Raw genomic sequence first — 17,683 nt, forward strand, 5'->3', positions numbered from 1 at the left:
GGATCAGCTTGTTTATTGTTGCTTTCATAGAGGGTTGGTACTGGGGTTTATTTTATTTTATTTTTTTAAAATATATTTTATTGATTTTTCACAGAGAGGAAGGGAGAAGGATAGAGAGTTAGAAACATCAATGAGAGAGAAACATCGATCAGCTGCCTCCTGCACACTCCCTACTGGGTATGTGCCCGCAACCGAGGAATATGCCCCTGACCGGAATCAAACCTGGGACCCTTGCGTCCGCAGGCCGATGCTCTATCCCCTGAGCCAAACCGGTTAGGGCATGGGTTTTATTTTTTTCTGTTCTTTCTTGTTTCAAAAGTAATTGGAGCAGAGCAGACAATTTCTCCCAATGGTGGAAGCAGTGTTCTGTTGCGGATTTATGAAATCCGAGAGGACAGTGGGTCTGGGGCTTGTTTGGCATTCTCTCCGGACGGCTCTGTGCCATCGGGATTTCTGGACCTGCCTGATGGGGCGACCCTGCTGGCTCAGCTGGTCAATGGGTCACCCCGCGAGCCTGAGGTCACAGGGCTTGTCTCCACCTGGGCCTGTTGCCCTCCTCCTTTGGACACAGATGACACGTCCCCCCCCAGTATACGGTGGTATAGCGTGTGTACGTGCACAGTATGTGTGTGCGTGCATGTGTGTGTGCGTGCGTGTGTGTGTGTGCACGTGCACCCTTCACCCCGAGGGCCCCATAAGTCACTGCAGAAGCTCTTACAGCCCAGAAGCCTGTCCCGCTGTAATCGTCTGCGCCCTTCATTTAATTTGATCTTGTGTTTGTTTCTCCTTGTAGGTATAGCCTTTCCTACATACCATTCGCAAGGTAAGACGGGCTGAATGCGGATGTAACATCTGTCGCTGGGGATGTTGATGTGTGTGCATGGGACTGTTAGTATGGAGTGTTTTCAGAGATTGCTTGTTCCTTTATCTTTCCTAAGCCCTTTGAGACCAGCAGGCAGGTGTTACATACCTGTTTATAGATGAGTAAGCTAAGGTCACCCCCGCCCCCATACAGGCCGTGATGGGCATCGACCCAGGCCGCCTGCACGTTCTGTGTGATCGGTCGTGTCTGTGCACATGCCCACCATTAACTGGCAGCTTTGAGATTTTCTCAAAGGTGGGTACCACTTCCATGTCCCGGAGCCAGAGGTGGAGGGAGGGAAGCTCGTGCCGTCTTCCTGCAGCATCTCACGGGACGATTCAGGGAGGAGCCTGTACAGGGAAGGCAGCAGGGCCGGGGCTCCTGTGAGCAGCCCGCTGACCCTCCGGCCTCAGGGCTCATTGACGACTAGAGCGGGTTGGCCCTTCCAGTTCTAAGGTTCTGGCTCCAAACCTCCTTACATTGGCACCGTCCGTGGTCTTTGCCTCTGACTCTGTTCTCATGTCACCATTTAATTTCCATTCCTCTCTTGTTGACCAACATGTGTTTCCTAAGCTGTGCTGAGAAAAAGAAAAACGGTGTGTGAGCAGGGGGAGCAGGCTTACGTCTGACGCCCCCAGGTCTGTTGCCGACGGTGATGTGGACGCTGGGAGTGATTGGACAAGAACTTAGAAGCCCTGGCGTTCATGGCGGCTGGTGGCTTTGTGAAGGGCTCCAGCCTTCCAGACCCCTAATGTGACGTGCGGATGAGCTTCCATGAGGGGCCCTTTCTCACCCAGAGCACCTCCTGGGGCCACAGGCAGAGCAGAGCTTAGAAACGTTCTTCTAGCATCATCTGGCTGTTCAAGCGCATGGGAGTGCACTCCCTCACCGCCCTGCAGCGGGCTCCCAGGGCCGGGGCACAGGTGCAGCTGGGAGCGGGCGGGCTGGGGAAGCCCGAGCCCACGCGGCCGAGTAGGTTGAGTGCCGTCTGCCCGTGCCGGCTGGCACTGCGTTTCCAGGAGAGTCGGTGAGCTCTGGCTTAGGGTACCCTGTGCTAGGAGCTCCCGGCAGATGTCTGTTGGCGCATCGGCTGCTTGCTTAGAATGAAGGACCCCCGAGCGGCTCCATTCTGTGATTCTGGTTGCTAGAAAGTGCACCTTCCTGGTGTGTCCCTTGGTTCCTGATGGTCTCTACCTCCTTCCTATCTTTTTCTTTGATCGTCATGATCGCTGGCTGTCATTTAGGAAATTCCTATTCCATTCAACGCCCTCATTCCCACCGCTGGTCAGGAGTGAGTGGGGACACCCCTTTTCACAGATGAGACATTTGCAACTCAAACAAGGCAAGCGACCTGCCTGGGGGTCTGACCCCACAGTCTGGGCGCTTGCTGCTCTGCAAGGTGCTACTCTGGGTGCCAGGAAATGGCAGGAGCCGGGTGACCATCTCCCATTGACCCGTGTTTTTCCTCCCAGGGATGCTGTGAAGAAGTGCTTTTCTGCGTGTCTGGAGTAACGGACGGCCAGTTTCGCAAGGCTTTGGGCGGCGCTGCGGAAGGAAGCTGGCAGACACTTTGTAAATACCTTCGAACCTCTCGCTCACGGAACCTGCCTTTCCCCCTGTGGCAGCGGGTTCCCGCGACCTGAACGTGTACGGATGCTCTGGGAGGCAGCGCTGTGTCCCCAGCCCCAGTGTCTAGCACAGCAGGAGGGGTGGGCATGTGCCTTCCGGAGAGGACTCTTCCTCACACCCTCCTGAACTCTCCGAATTCTCATAAACGAACACCGAGAGCAGCCACGGGAGCCAGGATTGCCGGCTGGTGAGGCAGCCCCTCCCCCCAACCCCCCCACCCCCACCCCCGCCAGGGACGCAGGGTGCGGCGGCCAGGGACAGCGTTGGGCCCACAGGGACTTTATAGACTTGTCCCTCAGCTCGGGGACCATCACCCAGGCCCCACACAGTGTGTGCATGCTTGTTCTCTGGGTCTGGGACCCCGTGACTGCCAGCCACCCTGGCCGCTGTGCCCCTGCAGAGCCTGTGGGGGGGAAGGGGGAGGGCAGGGAAGGAGCCCTCTGGTGACAGCGGTCTTTCTGAATCTGAACGTCAGCCCTTGCAGATTCCGCCCGGCTGGGATGGGTCTGTAACATCAGCGCACACCCTTTTCTCTTGGGTTTTCTAGCTTATTTTCCTCATGACCTCCTGGAACTAGATCGAAAACAAAGCCCCCGAGAAAACACTGCTTTTCCTTTGGGACGAGAGCCGACAGGAGGGGAACGTGTTTGCTGTTCTCTGTATTTTTTCTTTATTCATTTCCGTTCTGGAGTGGAGCCAGGGGGGAGAGGGTGGGAAGACAGCCCCAGGGGCCCTGACCTCCAGGCATTCCCAGCGTTGGAGACGCTGGAGAAGGCGACCCGTGGGCTGCAGGCAGGCCCAGCTCAGCCGGATGTCCACCCCCACGTGCTCGCGTGTCCCTGGTCTTGTCTGGTCCTCACAAGCCTCGTCGCTGAGCAGTTGAGGAAACCGAGGGTCAGAGAGGTTGCCAGTTCTACCCAAAGCTGCGGCTGGTGGCAGAGCCGAGCCCGAGCGGGCGCCCAGCCTCAGCCCCTCTCCGGACCCCGTGTTTCCCGGGGTGGCACAGGGGTGCTCCAGGGCCTGGGTCCCTGCTTCCCTCCGAGCCTGTGACCTCTCGGTCCCCATCTCCATCACTGTGGTGTCTCCGGCCCTGTCCCCTTTGGGAGGCGCCCTGACCGGTGGCCTCTCTGTTCTCTGTGTGTCCTTGAGCCCGTTGCCGCCTGACCATCAGAACGTCCTGTCGGGGCCGCCGGAGTTCTTGGCATTGAAGGACCTCCACCGGGCCTTTCTGTCCTTGCCCAGCTCCAGCCGCCCACTCGGGCTCGCGCTCACACCTCCACACCGAGGTGGTCCCCTGGCTGGGGCTGTTGCCGGACCCTCTGCCGCTGCGACCCAGACCGGCCAGCCTTTCCTTTTGCGCTGGGAGGTCTGAGCGGGCCTGGTGAGGCTGTGGTCCCTCACCCGCTTTCAGCCGGGAAGGGAGGTTGGAGAGTCCAGGTCTTGATGGGCACTGCACTGCCTTTAAGATGCACCAGGGTGTGTAGATGGTGGTGAACTGGGCTTTGAGGTCAGACCTGTCTGGGTGTAAGTGCGGCTCTGCCACATGCCACATTGAACAAGTCACTTAACCCCTGGCCCTCAGATCGCTCATGTTTAACCAACGGGAGTAAATAATCCGCACCGGTAGTGGCAGGAGAGGGCCCAGCATGGTGGTGGGGTCGCAGTAAACGAGGTAACGTTATTTAACCCCAGAAATCGCCGATGGCCGTGGAAGGTGACAGGGTGCGTGTCTCTGGCCGTTAACTTTTCTAAAAGCAGTGCCCTGGTAATACATGTCTGCATGGTAGGTGTTGCCAGGCGTGATGTCATTTAATATCCACAGCAACTCGCCGGTGGTGGTCTCATCTCCATTGTTCAAGGAGAGCGGCCTCGGTCTGGGCGGGTCCCACCAGGAAGGGGCCGCAGCTCTTGCAGAAAAGCTGCTTTGCCCTGACTCTGTGGCCAGTTTGCTCCGACTTCTCCAGTCAGGACACGTGGGCAGCGCGGGCGTGAGCCTGCCTTCCAGGACCTTCCAGAAGCCTAAGTTTCTCCTGCTGCTGCCCGTGCTTTGTCTGCTTCAGACTTGTTTTTGTGGGAGGAGGACATCCATTTCAAATCTGCTGAACACCGTTACCAAGCAACTGCTGGTTTACAGCAACCTCGTGGGTGGCAGAGACGGGGAGTGAGGAATTGGGGTTTCAGACCCGGGGCTGTCGGGGTCGTCCTGCTCCCCTGCCTTGCATGCTCACTGCTGGGGGGAGAGACGATTGCATTTTGGGAGTGGAGGGAACCACCGAGGTGACACCTGCAGACGGGATGCGCTCACCTGAGGTCACAGTTCAGCTGTGGGCAGCAGGACCCCCGCCCCTTCCTCCATGGCCCTGCTCCCTGCGGCCGCTGTGCTGGGAGGTTGGGAGCAGCTGGCCAGCAAGCTCCTGGCCTCTCCACGCCCCTCAGAGCCTGCCTCCCACCTCCTGTCTCCCTCTCAAAGACGGTTCCCTCTGCCTCTAGTCTCGGCTCCTCGGCGTGGCTGTGCCCCGGCCACCGCTGCCCAGGCCCGCTGGCTCCTCGGCCCCCTCTCCCGGGCAGGCCGCCGCGTCTCTGGGAAGAGCAAAACTGCCCCCAGCTGAGCATTGTCACGGTGCTTACCAGTGCGAGGAGCTTCTGTCACTGGTGGGGCGACTGTGGGCTGTTTACCCGCGTGACCCTCCCACCCCAGGCAGTGTGTGCTCTAAATGCAATGGAGAAGTGGGGCGTACCTTAAAGAGGGGTGTGAGGGGTGTGGGCATGCTGCTCTGGCTGCGTCTGGCTTGGGGAGCGCCACAGGTGACAGCTGTTGCTGCGGGAGTGATGAGACCACGTGGAATGAGTTAGGAACGGCTGCAGTGCTGTGGCCGGGGACCCCTCTGTGGGGCAGCCTGGCCAGCCCTGTCCCCTCAGATCACTGCTGCACAGCAAGTCAGTGAGCAGGCTCATAGAGCCACGTGGCTAGATTGCTGATATAGTTTTGACTTTAAAACCCAAGTATTTTTTGATGTACGATGTGCAGTAGTTTCTTTGCAGATGTTATTTTTTAAAAAGCTAACAGACCTCCCTCTGAAGTTAAATGCAGATTTATATCCGTGTGTCTCTTGATAAGACATTAACAGAAGAATTTAGATTTAGAAGTCCAGATCTTTTTGGAAGTCCTTAAAACATTGGGAGGTTAAATTATGTGTTTAAAGTACCTTCTAACACAAAACTTGATGAAATTCTGAGATCTTGAGGGTTTTATTTGAGTAAAGAGGGAAGGTGCTGTGCAAGGTATTTAATCCCAGTTCACTCAAGATACAGGGTGTCTAGTTCCCCTTTCGGCCGCTTTCCAGTTCTACTCCGATGCCCGGGTGACCTCCGGCGTGCACCGGCACCGCTCCCGGAGCGCCCGCAGGCTCCTCGCTCCAGGGCCGGAGAGGCCCAGGAGGCCAGTGGGGGCAGCAGAGCCCGAGTACATGGACAGAACACGATTACCGCCCCCTAGCAGGAGCTGGCCAGCTGATCATGGCTCAGAAATGCACGAAACATCCTGTAGCTCGGACGAGCTATGAGCAGGGAAGAGTGAGTCCATGGGACAGGAGGGATCGGCTCTTTGAAGCCAAAGGTTGGTCCATAGCATTGTGATCAGCGATTTCAGCCTTTTCATCGCATGGCACAAACTAACTGCTAAAATTCTGCGGCACGCCAAAACACATGTTTTTTGACAATTTGACAAAAAAAAAAAGGATAGGTGTAGTTTTGGTTCATTCCCACTGGATGACTGTTGTGTTGGCTGTTGTCATTTTTATTTGGCGATCTAAGGGAGAAGAGGTCAGTGCCTGGACTAAACAGGTATTGCATGTTTTAAAATTCTTTTGGCTCACTAGTTGAAAATCGGTGTAATAAACAATACTAGTGTGCGCGTTCATAACAAACTAGTGTCACTACATCTAATAAACAAAACCAAGAAAATGTCACAGATAAACGCTCCCTGATGTGAACGGACTGAGCGTCCTGGGACCATGCGGACGAGCCTGGGCAGGTGCGGCCGTGGCCGGACATCCGTGCTGGCAGGAGGCAGTGAGGCTTACCGACTGGAAGTCTGGACGAACCTCGAGTTTGTGAAATGTCCTACAGGAGAATCACAGCTTACAGTTCATCTTGCCTTTCTGCTATGACACATGTTTACTTTGCCTTCCGTATATTTGCTTGACTTAGCCACTTTGAACAAGGAAAGGAAACACACACACACACAAAACCCTCTGAACTCATATTTTTTGCTGCGTTTGTAAATTGTGAAGGTGGGGGTGAGGATGTTCAGAAACCCATGGAAATTTCTGTGCCTTCAGAACATTGTGCCTGTTCAATATGATGAGCTTTTAAAACACTTTGTTAAAACGTGATTCCGTTTTTGTAATTGTATAGTCAGCAGTTTTGAATGTTGCTGATTGCATCACTGAATTTTTTAATATCCAGAAATGTTTGTGTGCTCCTTTTCCTACCTTGAGCTATTTCATACAATAAAGATTATGCTCTTTTTACTCGCTCATTTCAGAGAGAAAGGATTTTGCTGGTATAAGCTATTACCCCCCCACCCCCAAAAAAAGAATCACAAAACAATTCTTTTTTTGTTGTGCTTTTTCCCCCCTTCTTTAATAAATGATAATGTTATGATCTTTAATAAAGCTAGTGTTGCCTCTTATTCTTGTTTGTATTTCCAGGAGTCACTACACCAAATGATGATTGATTGACTATAGGAAAGACCACACCTTTAATATGAATCCTTAGTGGGTAGCATACGTTGTAGGCACTTCCAGATGTTTGTTAAGCTGAATTGGTATGTGGCCCTCTCTTTCAGAGGCCTTAGGGGTGGGTCTAAGGACAGTTTTGAAGGTGTTTGAAAGGTAAGGTGTTTTGGGGCTGTTCCTGCACCCCTAGCTTGTTTAGTCACATTGACTAGGATTGTTAGATTCATTAGCATAAAGTTCATAATTTTTTAAAATTCTTTGCATGTCTATAGGATTTGTAGTGTCCCGTCTTTCATTGCAGAGACTGGTACTTTGTGTCTCTTCTCTTCGCCTGAGGTTTATGAATTTTATTGATTGTTTCAAAGAAACCTCAGTTAAAAAGATTTGAACAAGTATTTAACGAAGACGTGAATGGTTAACAAACATGTAATATTGTGTTATTGTATGAAGATGAAAAAAACAGATAAAATTAAATTCTAGACTTTAAAGATGCATTCTTAGGTGATAAAATGATAGGCAAAGAAGTTATTTGCATAAAGTTAGGATAGTGAGACTTTGGGAGGGAGGGGGAGGTTAATGATTGGGAAGGGACACGGTGTGCAGGCGGATCCTGGGTGCTGGTCATGTCCTATTTATTAAGTGGAATTTACATTTACAAGATGTTTACTCTGATAAATCCTTGCACTGTATGTTTTTGAAATGTCCTACATGTGCACTTTTGTGATGTATCTACATTATAAAAGGCCAGTGGCCGTAACACTGGAACGACCAAATGACCGGTCACCAGGAGGAGATTGATGGGTCTTGTGGTGCAGTGGGTCTGGGGTCCCACGGCGGTGTGGCAGGTCTGAGTCTCGTGTGATTTCGTGCGCTGGGCCTCTAGTTTTACAATAAAAAATACCCACTTTCATTTCATGATTGGTTATCTGTTTTTTATTTAATTGATTTATTTTCTTACCTTTATTATTTATTTTCTTATACTTACTTTGGGTTTAACTGATTCTTCTAGCTTTTTAAGGTGGGAGCTTAAATAATTGATTTTAGATCTTTCATCTTTTCTAATATAATACTATAAATTTCCCTCTAAGCACTGCTTTAGCTGTACTTTACAAATTTTGATATGTTGTGTTTCATTTTAATTCAGTTTGAAATATTTTCTCATTTCCCTGTGATTTCTTCTTTGACCCATTGATTATTTGTAAGTGTATTTAACTTTCAAACACTTGGAGATTTTCCAAATAGCTATTATTGATTTATAGTTTAATTCTTTTGTAGTCAGAGAACATACTCCAAATGATTTTAATCTTTTAACATTTATTGGGCCTTGTGTTATTATTGCCCAGCATATAGTCTATCTTGGTGGGTGTTCCAGGTGTATTTGAAAAGATTGTGTATGTGTTGGGTGGAGTATTCTATAAATACCAATTATGTCAAATTGTCTCATAGTGTTGTTCAGCTTCTAACCTTACTGATTTTGTCTACTTCTAGAAATTATAATTTGGGTTTAACTATTCATTCAATCAGTTGCTTACACTTTGCTTATTCTAAACCTTTTGAAAAATAAAACACACAAAGATATAAAATACAAACCAATAAAGAATGTACAGCTCAGTGATGGTATAACCACCACCCACATCAAGAAATAGAATGTTGCCATCACCTTGAAGTTGCCTTATGCGCCTGTGCGGTATTGCCTCCTGTGTCTCAGAGATCGCCGCCATCCTGTGTGCAGTGTCCCTGCGCTAGTCTTCTTCAGAATGCCTTCCTTTCTCCGTTTTACTGAGCTTTAACTGACGTAGCCCTGTGTAAGTTTAAGGTGTACAGTATAATGACTTACATATACTGCAAAACGATTACCACCATACGTTTTGTTAACCGATCATTTCATAGAGATAGAAAAAATGTGTTTTTTCCTCTCCCTGTGATGAGCTGGAAACGGTTCACGGAACCCCTGGGCCTCTGAACAGGGTCGGGATGAAGAGGTTGGAGCCTTTCGCAGAGAAAAGCCAGCCAGCGAAGGCCTAGCAGCGGACCCTGTAGTGATGGAGGGCATGGGAGTCAGGAGAACGCAAACCCAGGTTGGTGCCACCACACCGCTGAGTCCCGGAACCGAGCAGCTTCGTGAAGATGGAAGGAGGCCCCTTCAGCCTCACCTGGTAGAGCAGGGGCGTGACCACGACGTTTCTGTGCCGAGCGAGCCCGTCGCTGGCTGGGGTGATGGCCGTGTCTGCTGCTGCCTCCACACCTGTCCCGGCACCTTCCACCGCAGTCCCTTCATCGTAACAGCGTGGTCTTTTGCACGTGCCTTCCATTGCCTTTAGGATGAGGCTGTGTCTCATACTTAGACCTACAGGGCTGTGGGCCTCGTGTGGTCTGGCTTCTCCCTTTTCATCTTCACCCTGTCATTCCTGCCTTCGGTAGTGTTCTCTCGCCATGTGGTCTTCCCATGTGCTGTTTCACCTGCCTCTGTCCCCTCTGCCAGATTACTCCTCCTCACCTGCACATTTCAGAGTCAGCCTCGCTTCCTTGGGGGGCACTCTCTCCCCCCCAAACTCCCCCCCCCCCACTCTGTGTTGTCCTTGGCAGACTGGAAGTCCCCTGAGGGCTGAGTCTGTTGTTGCTGACTGCCCTGCCCCCCAGACACCACCCAAAGGAGACTCAGCACCACAGTTATTTGCTGAATGAATGAAAGTATAAAGGGGAGGCCACGGGCAGGCAGGCTGACGGGCCTGCAGATGTAGTTTGTCCCCACACAATATTTAAAATGTCTTTGCTTTTGGTGCCTTTGGATGGGCGCGCGCCTTTTCATTTCTCCAGCCTCGGGTCCTAGGCCAGCGTGTGTGTGTCCCTGGCTTAGCTGCATGAGGGTGGGTAGCTGCGGGGAAGTCAGGAGCCTTTTAACCTTGTCAGCCTGGAGGACAGGGTATCCTCCCGGGTGCTGTTCCCTCCCATCATCATTGTCAGCGACTGAAGGGAGGTTTGGAATGACGTTCTCGTAGATCCCTGGAGACACGGGCAGAATTCATTTTGGGTGATGCTTCTGGTGAAAACTCAGCTGTTTGGGGTGTGACGAATAGTGGGTTGCCAGTGGCTTTATAGGTTAACCTTTCGGACACACAGAGGGGTGGGCTGTCGGCGTGGGAGGGTGTGTGACGAGTCTCTTATGACATCGGGTTGGAACTGCCCCCCCCAGACACTAATGAAAGAGTAATCCTCCCTAAATTGCCCCAAAGCTAGTAATCCCCCGGCTGCAGGTTGGTGATTAGAAAAGAAAGGCAGAGCAGCTGTCTTTTTGTTCGGTTTAATTACGACCAGGTACCTGGGCGAGTGTTAATTTCCTGGGGGCACGGGCGGGGGAGCAGGTGTCAGGTCTCTGCAGGGACTGAATGTACAGACGCGGGCTCTGCGCGGTGTGTGCTGGCGGCATGGCCCGGCCGCTCCAGGCCTGGGCTCAGGTTGCGTGGCTTTCCACTTCTGCCCTTTGAGTCCGAGACACGGGCGCTGTGCGCCGAGGAGGGCAGTGCTATCGGGTGTCCGCCGGTCGCACCCCTTAATTAATACCCTCCGCTCACCCCGGAAAGCAGCAGGGCAGCTGCTGGACCTGGGGGACAACACCATCGTCCTCAGGCAGATCACGGCGCCCCTCATCCCCCAAGGTCAGGGCCGAGGTCAGAGCTGGCATGACCCCCAGTTCCCAAATCCCAGTTGGTGTCCAGGGTGCTCACAGGTGGCTTGCGAGCTGCGACTGCTCTTGGGGGGGCGTGGGGAGGGAGGGGGGGCGTGTTCCTGCTCATGGTGAGCGTGGACGCCACCCTCCACTCCTCCGTGTTCTCTGTCCTGGGAAATGCCCGTCTCCTGCCCAGCCTTCCAGCCAGACCCCAGGGCATCCTCGCGTGTGCCCTCTCCCCAGCAGCCGCAGCCTGTGGATCCCACCTTCTGAAGAGCTGCCCTCCGCGTCCCCACCGCACCTGCTGGCTCGCCCTCCCCGCTGCCCTCCTCCCACAATGCCACGTTGGTCTCCTGCTGAACGAAGCGGCCGCGCTAACCACCCAGGCGGCTTTTGGAAGCCGCAGTCATCTCACACTGCCTTTGTGCCGTGCGAGTCTCACCTTCACTCTTGCTGGGTTGGTGTTCTAACTTCAGTAGTTCTCTTATTTACTCTACTTTTTTTCTTGCCCTGGAAGACACATGTTGCACCTGCTGGTTCTGTTTTCTCTGGCAAACCTGTTCTAACCACACTGTTGGTCCTGTGCCACCGGCAGGGTTTGCCTGTGGGAAATACTGAATGTCCCAAACCCCGTTAAATTTCCTCTCGTCCACGTTCCACGGCTGAACCCCCTCCAGGTTATTGCAACGCTCCGTGTTTTCACGCCTCCAGCCTCTTCATGGAATCTCTCTTCCTGGAGTGCAGTTCGTCCTGTGCCCAGCAAGCTTAGGCCCTTTCAGCACTCCGGGGTCCCCCGCTCCGCAGAGGTGTCCCGCTCCCCGGGTTCTGGGCCGCCTCTGGCGGCTTCCCTCCCAAACCTCACTGCAGCCATCTGGCCCTTTTCTCCCGCCTGGGCCAACGAGCCAGCACAGAGCCGCTCCGTGATGGGGTTGAATGAATGCTGGGGTTGGTGCCAGGGAAGCACACCCCTCCTGTGGTCATAAAACCAGAGGATGTCGGGAGAACTCAGAGACTTCCGCTCCTCCTGGCACGGGAAGCAAGAGGAGTCATGGTGTTGACGGCCCAGGACGCAGGGCTATGCGCGGCCTCCAACTTAGTGGCTCAGTGCCGTGGGCTCGTTACCTAACCAACTTTTTTAGCTCAGCTGTCTCACCTAAATGGTGGATATAATCATAGCACGAGCCCTATGGGATTCTTATAAGGATTAAGTGGGATCCTCCCTATAAACTGCTTAGCATATTGTGTGCTTGTCAGTTAGCACCACTTCTAAGGACACTGTAAGAAAACAATCATGGCTGTTTGAGAACATTTACTGTACAGAATTTTTATCGAATTGTTAAAATAGTAAATATACAGGAAGGGAAGCTTGGGTAAATGAAACATGACCCATTCATAAGATGGAATAATTTACAAACAGTAAAGTGATAACATTATTTGATAACATGGGAGAATTATCTTTATATGTTGTTGAATTAAAAATTAGATATAAATTAATAAATCTTATTAATGTTTCATTTACTCATATGGTTAAAAACTTATAAGAAAAAAAAACCAGTATTCCTCTGTCCCTCTCCCCAGAGGCAGTTACTGTCCTCTCTTTCTTTAAACATTTTTAAAAATTGTATTGATTTTTTAGAGAGAGGTAGGGGGAGAGAGAGAGAGAGAGATTGGTTGGTTGTCTCCTGAATGGGCCCCATGGGATTAAACCCACAACCTGGGTATGAGCCCGGACTGGGAATCAAACCCGCCACCTCTTGGTGTATGGGAGGACGCTCCAACCAGCTGTGCGCCGGCCAGGGGCGTCACTGTCCTCTCTTTATGCTGTTACACCTGCCGTTTCTCCCCAGACTGCTGGACGGTGTATGCATGCTGCTAAGTTTGTTGATTTTCAATGTTAGACATGATTGACTCTCTTCCTACCATAGGAGATGCGAATTCAGCACTCCCTTTCCCTGCCACACCCCCTTTTCCTGCCACACCAGCTTCCCCTTTCTCATCATCCTAATATCATGAGTTTTTGTTAAGTCAATATTGACATTGTTACAATTGTATTTCTAGTTGAGGCCTAGTATACGGTGATTATATTTTCTTTCTTGGACAATTTGTTTTAAACCTTAGAGTTTGTAGTTGCCTCTGCTTTTTTCTTCTGTTTTCTGGCTTGTTTGTTTTTAATGTTCTCTGGTGGGCGGGATTCGAAGATGGCCCCCAAGATTCTGTCCCCTGGGGGAAAAGCCCGTGCCACCCCCTTCCTTGAGGGTGGCAGGGCCTCTGAATATGACGGGGTGTCACTCCTGGGTTATGGCAGGTGTCACTCCTGGGTTATGGCAAGAAGGACTTTCCAGGTGCAGTTAGGATTCCTGGTCAGTTTACTTAGTTAATAAAAGGGAGTCATTTTGGGTGGGTCTCACCTAATCGTATGATCCCTTAAAAGAGGAGAAGGTCCCTCCCGCTGCTTTGGAGGGAGAGAGCCAGCAGCGAGGCTCCGCGTGGATGGCGTGGAGGCCTGTGGGAGCCGAGGGCCTCAGCCCGTAACCGGAACAGAGCCTGCCAGCAGCCCGCCTGCTGGAAAGGCCTGATTGTGGTTACGGTTTCTCTTGTCCTCTGCTGCCTGCATAGTCTGTTCCTCAGAATTTCTTTGTTTTGCTTTGGTTTGACTTAAATGTTGGATGGTCCCTGACTGCGTGGTCCCTGACTGTGTGGTCATATTTAAGGTGGAGGCACAGATATGATGATGAACTGCCTATGAGCAAGGGCAGGCGTGACAGAGGCTGGCCTTCCCCATTTGATGGGCTGACGGTACTTGGGGACGGATCATTTCACTGAGGAATCAAGTTTCTTACCTAAGGACTGTGTCTTTCTCTTCTTTCTTTTTTTGTGAAATCTCACTTGAGGAGAATATATATATATACACACACACATACACACACACACACATACACTGAGTGGCCAGATTATTATGACCACCCCATCAGTACTTCGTTGGGCCACCTTTTGCCTTCAATACTGCAGCGATTCTTCTTGGCATTGACTCCACGAGATGTTGAAAGGTGATGCGAGGAATCGGACACCATGCCTGATGAATAGCACTGACCAGTTCTGTGAGATTTGATGGTTGTGGAACCAGCTGCCTGATGGCTCTTTTAACTTCGTCGCACAAATGCTCAATTGGATGGAGATCTGGTGATTGTGGGGGCCACCTAAGCAAGGTAAAGTCTCCCTCATGTTCTTGAAACCACTCCTGCACAATATGAGCACCGTGGCATGGTGCATTGTCTTGTTGGAAGAAGCCATCTCCATTGGGATACGCCATCAACATGATAGGATGAACCTGATCAGCAACGATACTTAGGTATGTTGTGCTATTCAGACATTTATAATGATCTGGCCCTCTAGCAACTTCAGTGAGAAATTATAGTTAATTTGCCTACAAACGTCAGGTGATCATAATAATCTGGCCAGTGTGTGTGTGTGTGTGTGTGTGTGTGTGTGTGTGTGTATTTTAAAAATTGATTTCAGAGGGGAAGGGAGAGGGAGAGAGAGATAGAAACATCAATGATTAGAGAGAATCATTGATTGGCTGCCTTCCTGCACGCCCCCTACTGGGGATCGAGCCCGCAATCCAGGCATGTGCCCTTGACCAGAATTGAAACTGGGGCCCTTCAGGCCGCAGGCCAACACTCTATGTACTGAAACAAACCGGCCAGGGCTCACTCAAGGATATTTTTCCACTGATTTTTAGAGAGTGGAAAGGAGGGAGGGAGAGGAGAGAGAGAGAGAGAGAGAGAGAGAGAGAGAGAGAGAGAGAGAGAAAGGAGAGAGAAATAGATGTGTGAGAGAGACAACGTGCCCTAACCAGGGTGGAGATCGAACCTACAACCCAGGTACATGTCCTTACTGGTCATTGAACCCGAGACCCTTGGGTGCGCGGGTGGACACTCTAACCCAGCCGTGGGCAAACTATGGCCCGCGGGCCGGATCCGGCCTGTTTGAAATGAATAAAACTAAAAAAAAAAAGACCGTACCCTTTTATGTAATGATGTTTACTTTGAATTTATATTAGTTCACACAAACACTCCATCCATGCTTTTGTTCCGGCCCTCCGGTCCAGTTTAAGAACCCATTGTGGCCCTCGAGTCAAAAAGTTTGCCCACCCCTGCTCTAACCACTGCGCTACCTGCCAGGGCAGGACTGTGCCTTAATCCTCTGTGTTCAGTGTGGCCCTTACACCGCCCCATCAGTGACTCCTGACTCCGAGGACAAATGCTTCCAAGCCCCTCTCTTCTGAAAGTCAGGCTCTTGCTTTCCGAGGCAGCGGCAGAGGGACAGCTGCCTGGCTGGTGGCTGGGGGTCTCCAAAGGGAATTGTTTCTGATATAAACTTTCAAGATGTCGTTCCATCACCTGGTCCCACCCAGACGCACCCACACCCTCCCTTTCAGAGGAAAGCGATGGTCCAGTCCCTGAGATGCTCAGACTTCCGTGCACACTGTCCTGCCTGTGGTTTCTCCCCGGAAGCTCAGCGTTCTCTGAGCTGCTCCTTTGTGACCTTTCCCTACCCCTCTAACCCGTTCTCTCCGGGGCCGGCCTTGCTTCTCACCGGGTCCTCCGCCTGCCCTCCTTCCCCTTCCCTGGCTGCCCTCCTCCCCCTCCCTGGCTGCCCTCCTCCCCCTCCCTGGCTGCCCAGCACCGTGTTGGTCTCACCGGAGGTCTCCTCTGCAGAGAACCTTTCCCTCCAACCCTTCCAACCCCATCCTCCCACCCGGCTGGCGCCCATGTTCCCCACCTCCCCTGTGCCACGGCCTGAGCCTGTCGCCGCCTCGGTGGCTTGTTGTCTGCGAGGTCACCTCTCTCTCGTTAAACCCGGGAAGGTGCAGCCGCGCCTGCTCCACCCGCCCCAGGAGGCCCGGGCACCTCGCAGGCACCGAGTGCGCTTTCGGCGTGGTCCTTGCCCTGACTTGGTCTTCCCTTTTGCTTTCATTCTCCTTCTGTTTTGACCCCCCCGACTTCCTGTTGCAGCGAGAAGAGCCCACAGCCCCAGGGTCCACTGGGGGTTGAGGAGGAGGTGCTGCCCAGGCCTGGGTCCCAGTCTGCGCCTGGTGCCTGGGAGACAAAGGGACGCGTCTAGTATCTTCCCGGGAGGCGTGGGCACCTCCCTGAGTGCGTGGCTGTCGGAGGAGAACACGCCACAGAGCTGTCTGGACCGAAGCTGCTCCGCACCTGGTGTCTGCGCTGGTTCCCCTCGCTGCCGGCAGAGCACCCCTAGGGAGACGCTAAGGGACTTTCTCCCTCCGGCCACCCTGGGATTAGGGCCACGGGCTTGGCTCTGCTGATGGGAGGTGAGCAGAGTGTGGGTGTGTGTAGGATCCGTCAGGGGAGAGGGGACCCTTTGGGGACGCCCTGGGAGAGAGGTCCTTTGCTCTTTTTCCTGACCTGTGACCTGGGGCGGTGGTCACGTTCCCTGGCGCGGCGCCCTCGGCCTCCATACAGGCTCTGAGTCGGGGCTGGCGGGTGGCCCAGGGACGTAGGTTCTGGGCGTGTCAGGAGAGCCTGCCTGGGCCTCACGTTTGCCCGTCCCCCCGGGCCCTCCTTCCTATAGGGGCCACACGCCACGCTTTATACACAAACACGATTGCCCAGTTGTGGCAGTCGGGGCCTGGAACGATTTTAATTAACGGGAAAATGGTCCTCCACCCGCTGATTAGGGCTCTTCGGGTACAACAAGATAAAAGCCGGATAATTTGGATGGAGTACTCTTCTTAAACGGTTCCTCTGTGCCAGCAGCCAATGGCAGGGAGGGCTCTCCCCCACCTGATCCAATGAGTGATTAAGAGAGGGCCTTTCTCCCCCCTCCCCTGTCTCCACCCCCCCCCCCAAAGCTTAACAGGTTGGTGTATAATTTGGAGACTTGGAGGGTGTCCTGCTAGGTAGGGGCTTAGGCGAGGGCCAGCATCTTCTCTCCGCTCTGCACTGTCCTCACAGCGAGTGACAGGAGGAGGCGGGAGCAGGCAGGTAGGGAGCGTCTCAGCCCAGCGTCTCCCTCTGAGGGGCCCGTGGCCATGAGTGAGCTGGGCGCGCAGAAGACCGGCGATGGCACCGTCTCCCGCCTGCTCGACGTGGTGGAGAGCGAGCTGCAGGCGGGGAGGGAGAAGGGCGACCCCACGGAGAAGCAGCTGCGCATCACCCTGGAGGACGCCCCTCTCTGGCAGAGGTTCAAGGAAGTCACTAACGAGATGATCGTGACCAAGAACGGCAGGTGACTTCCCTGTGGCCCCGGGCTGGGCTGGGCGAGGGAGGCGAGGCCCCTTGAACATGGAGGAGGCGGCGCTGAGGTCTGGTTAAGGCCTGGAGAAGAGCAGCCTCGCACGCTTCTCCGGCCACCTGAGCGCCTGTCTCTGGGATGGGCAGAGGAGGGTGGGGGGCACCTGTCTTGCTTGCATTTTCATGGAGAAGTTACTCTGAAGGAGGGCAGGCCCAGGGGTTTGGGAAATGGGCTCACACATCAGCAAACAATGGCAGTTTTGACTGATGGTGAGTCCTGGCGGAGCCCTGAGTCCCAGCCGTGCAGATAAGGGGGAAGGCAACTTTAGTTAGAAGCCGGGCGGTTTTTGCTTAAGTGTACGAACTTCCCGGAGGTGTCCGACTAGTTGAAATTGGGAGCAAAAGGGCAAATTCAATCCTTGCCTATTAGTATATCTGCTTTCTGGTGTGTGTTTGGGATGCATGTTCGGCTGAGTGTGTGTGTGTATGTGTGTGTGTGTGTGTGTGTGTGTGTGTGTGTGTGTGTGTG

At 52.9% G+C, this 17,683-nt stretch overlaps 1 protein-coding gene and 1 long non-coding RNA gene across 2 annotated transcripts in view; both read left to right on the forward strand.

The window, feature by feature from the left end:
- The first annotated feature begins 201 nt into the window (after positions 1–201).
- Positions 202–6,733, forward strand: LOC106695341. The gene is made up of 2 exons (XR_001346447.2): positions 202–823; positions 2,335–6,733. It is a non-coding gene; the product is annotated as an uncharacterized LOC106695341 (long non-coding RNA).
- Positions 6,734–16,952: 10,219 nt separating this feature from the next.
- LOC102422864 (T-box transcription factor TBX19-like) overlaps positions 16,953–17,683 on the forward strand; it is a 21,512-nt gene continuing 20,781 nt past the window's right edge. Inside the window, 1 exon segment of the mRNA XM_023748078.1 lies at positions 16,953–17,149. Coding sequence (XP_023603846.1) covers positions 16,953–17,149 — 197 coding nt within the window.

The sequence above is a fragment of the Myotis lucifugus genome, unplaced genomic scaffold (assembly GCF_000147115.1).
Source record: "Myotis lucifugus unplaced genomic scaffold, Myoluc2.0 scaffold_1122, whole genome shotgun sequence".
NCBI lineage: Eukaryota > Metazoa > Chordata > Mammalia > Chiroptera > Vespertilionidae > Myotis > Myotis lucifugus.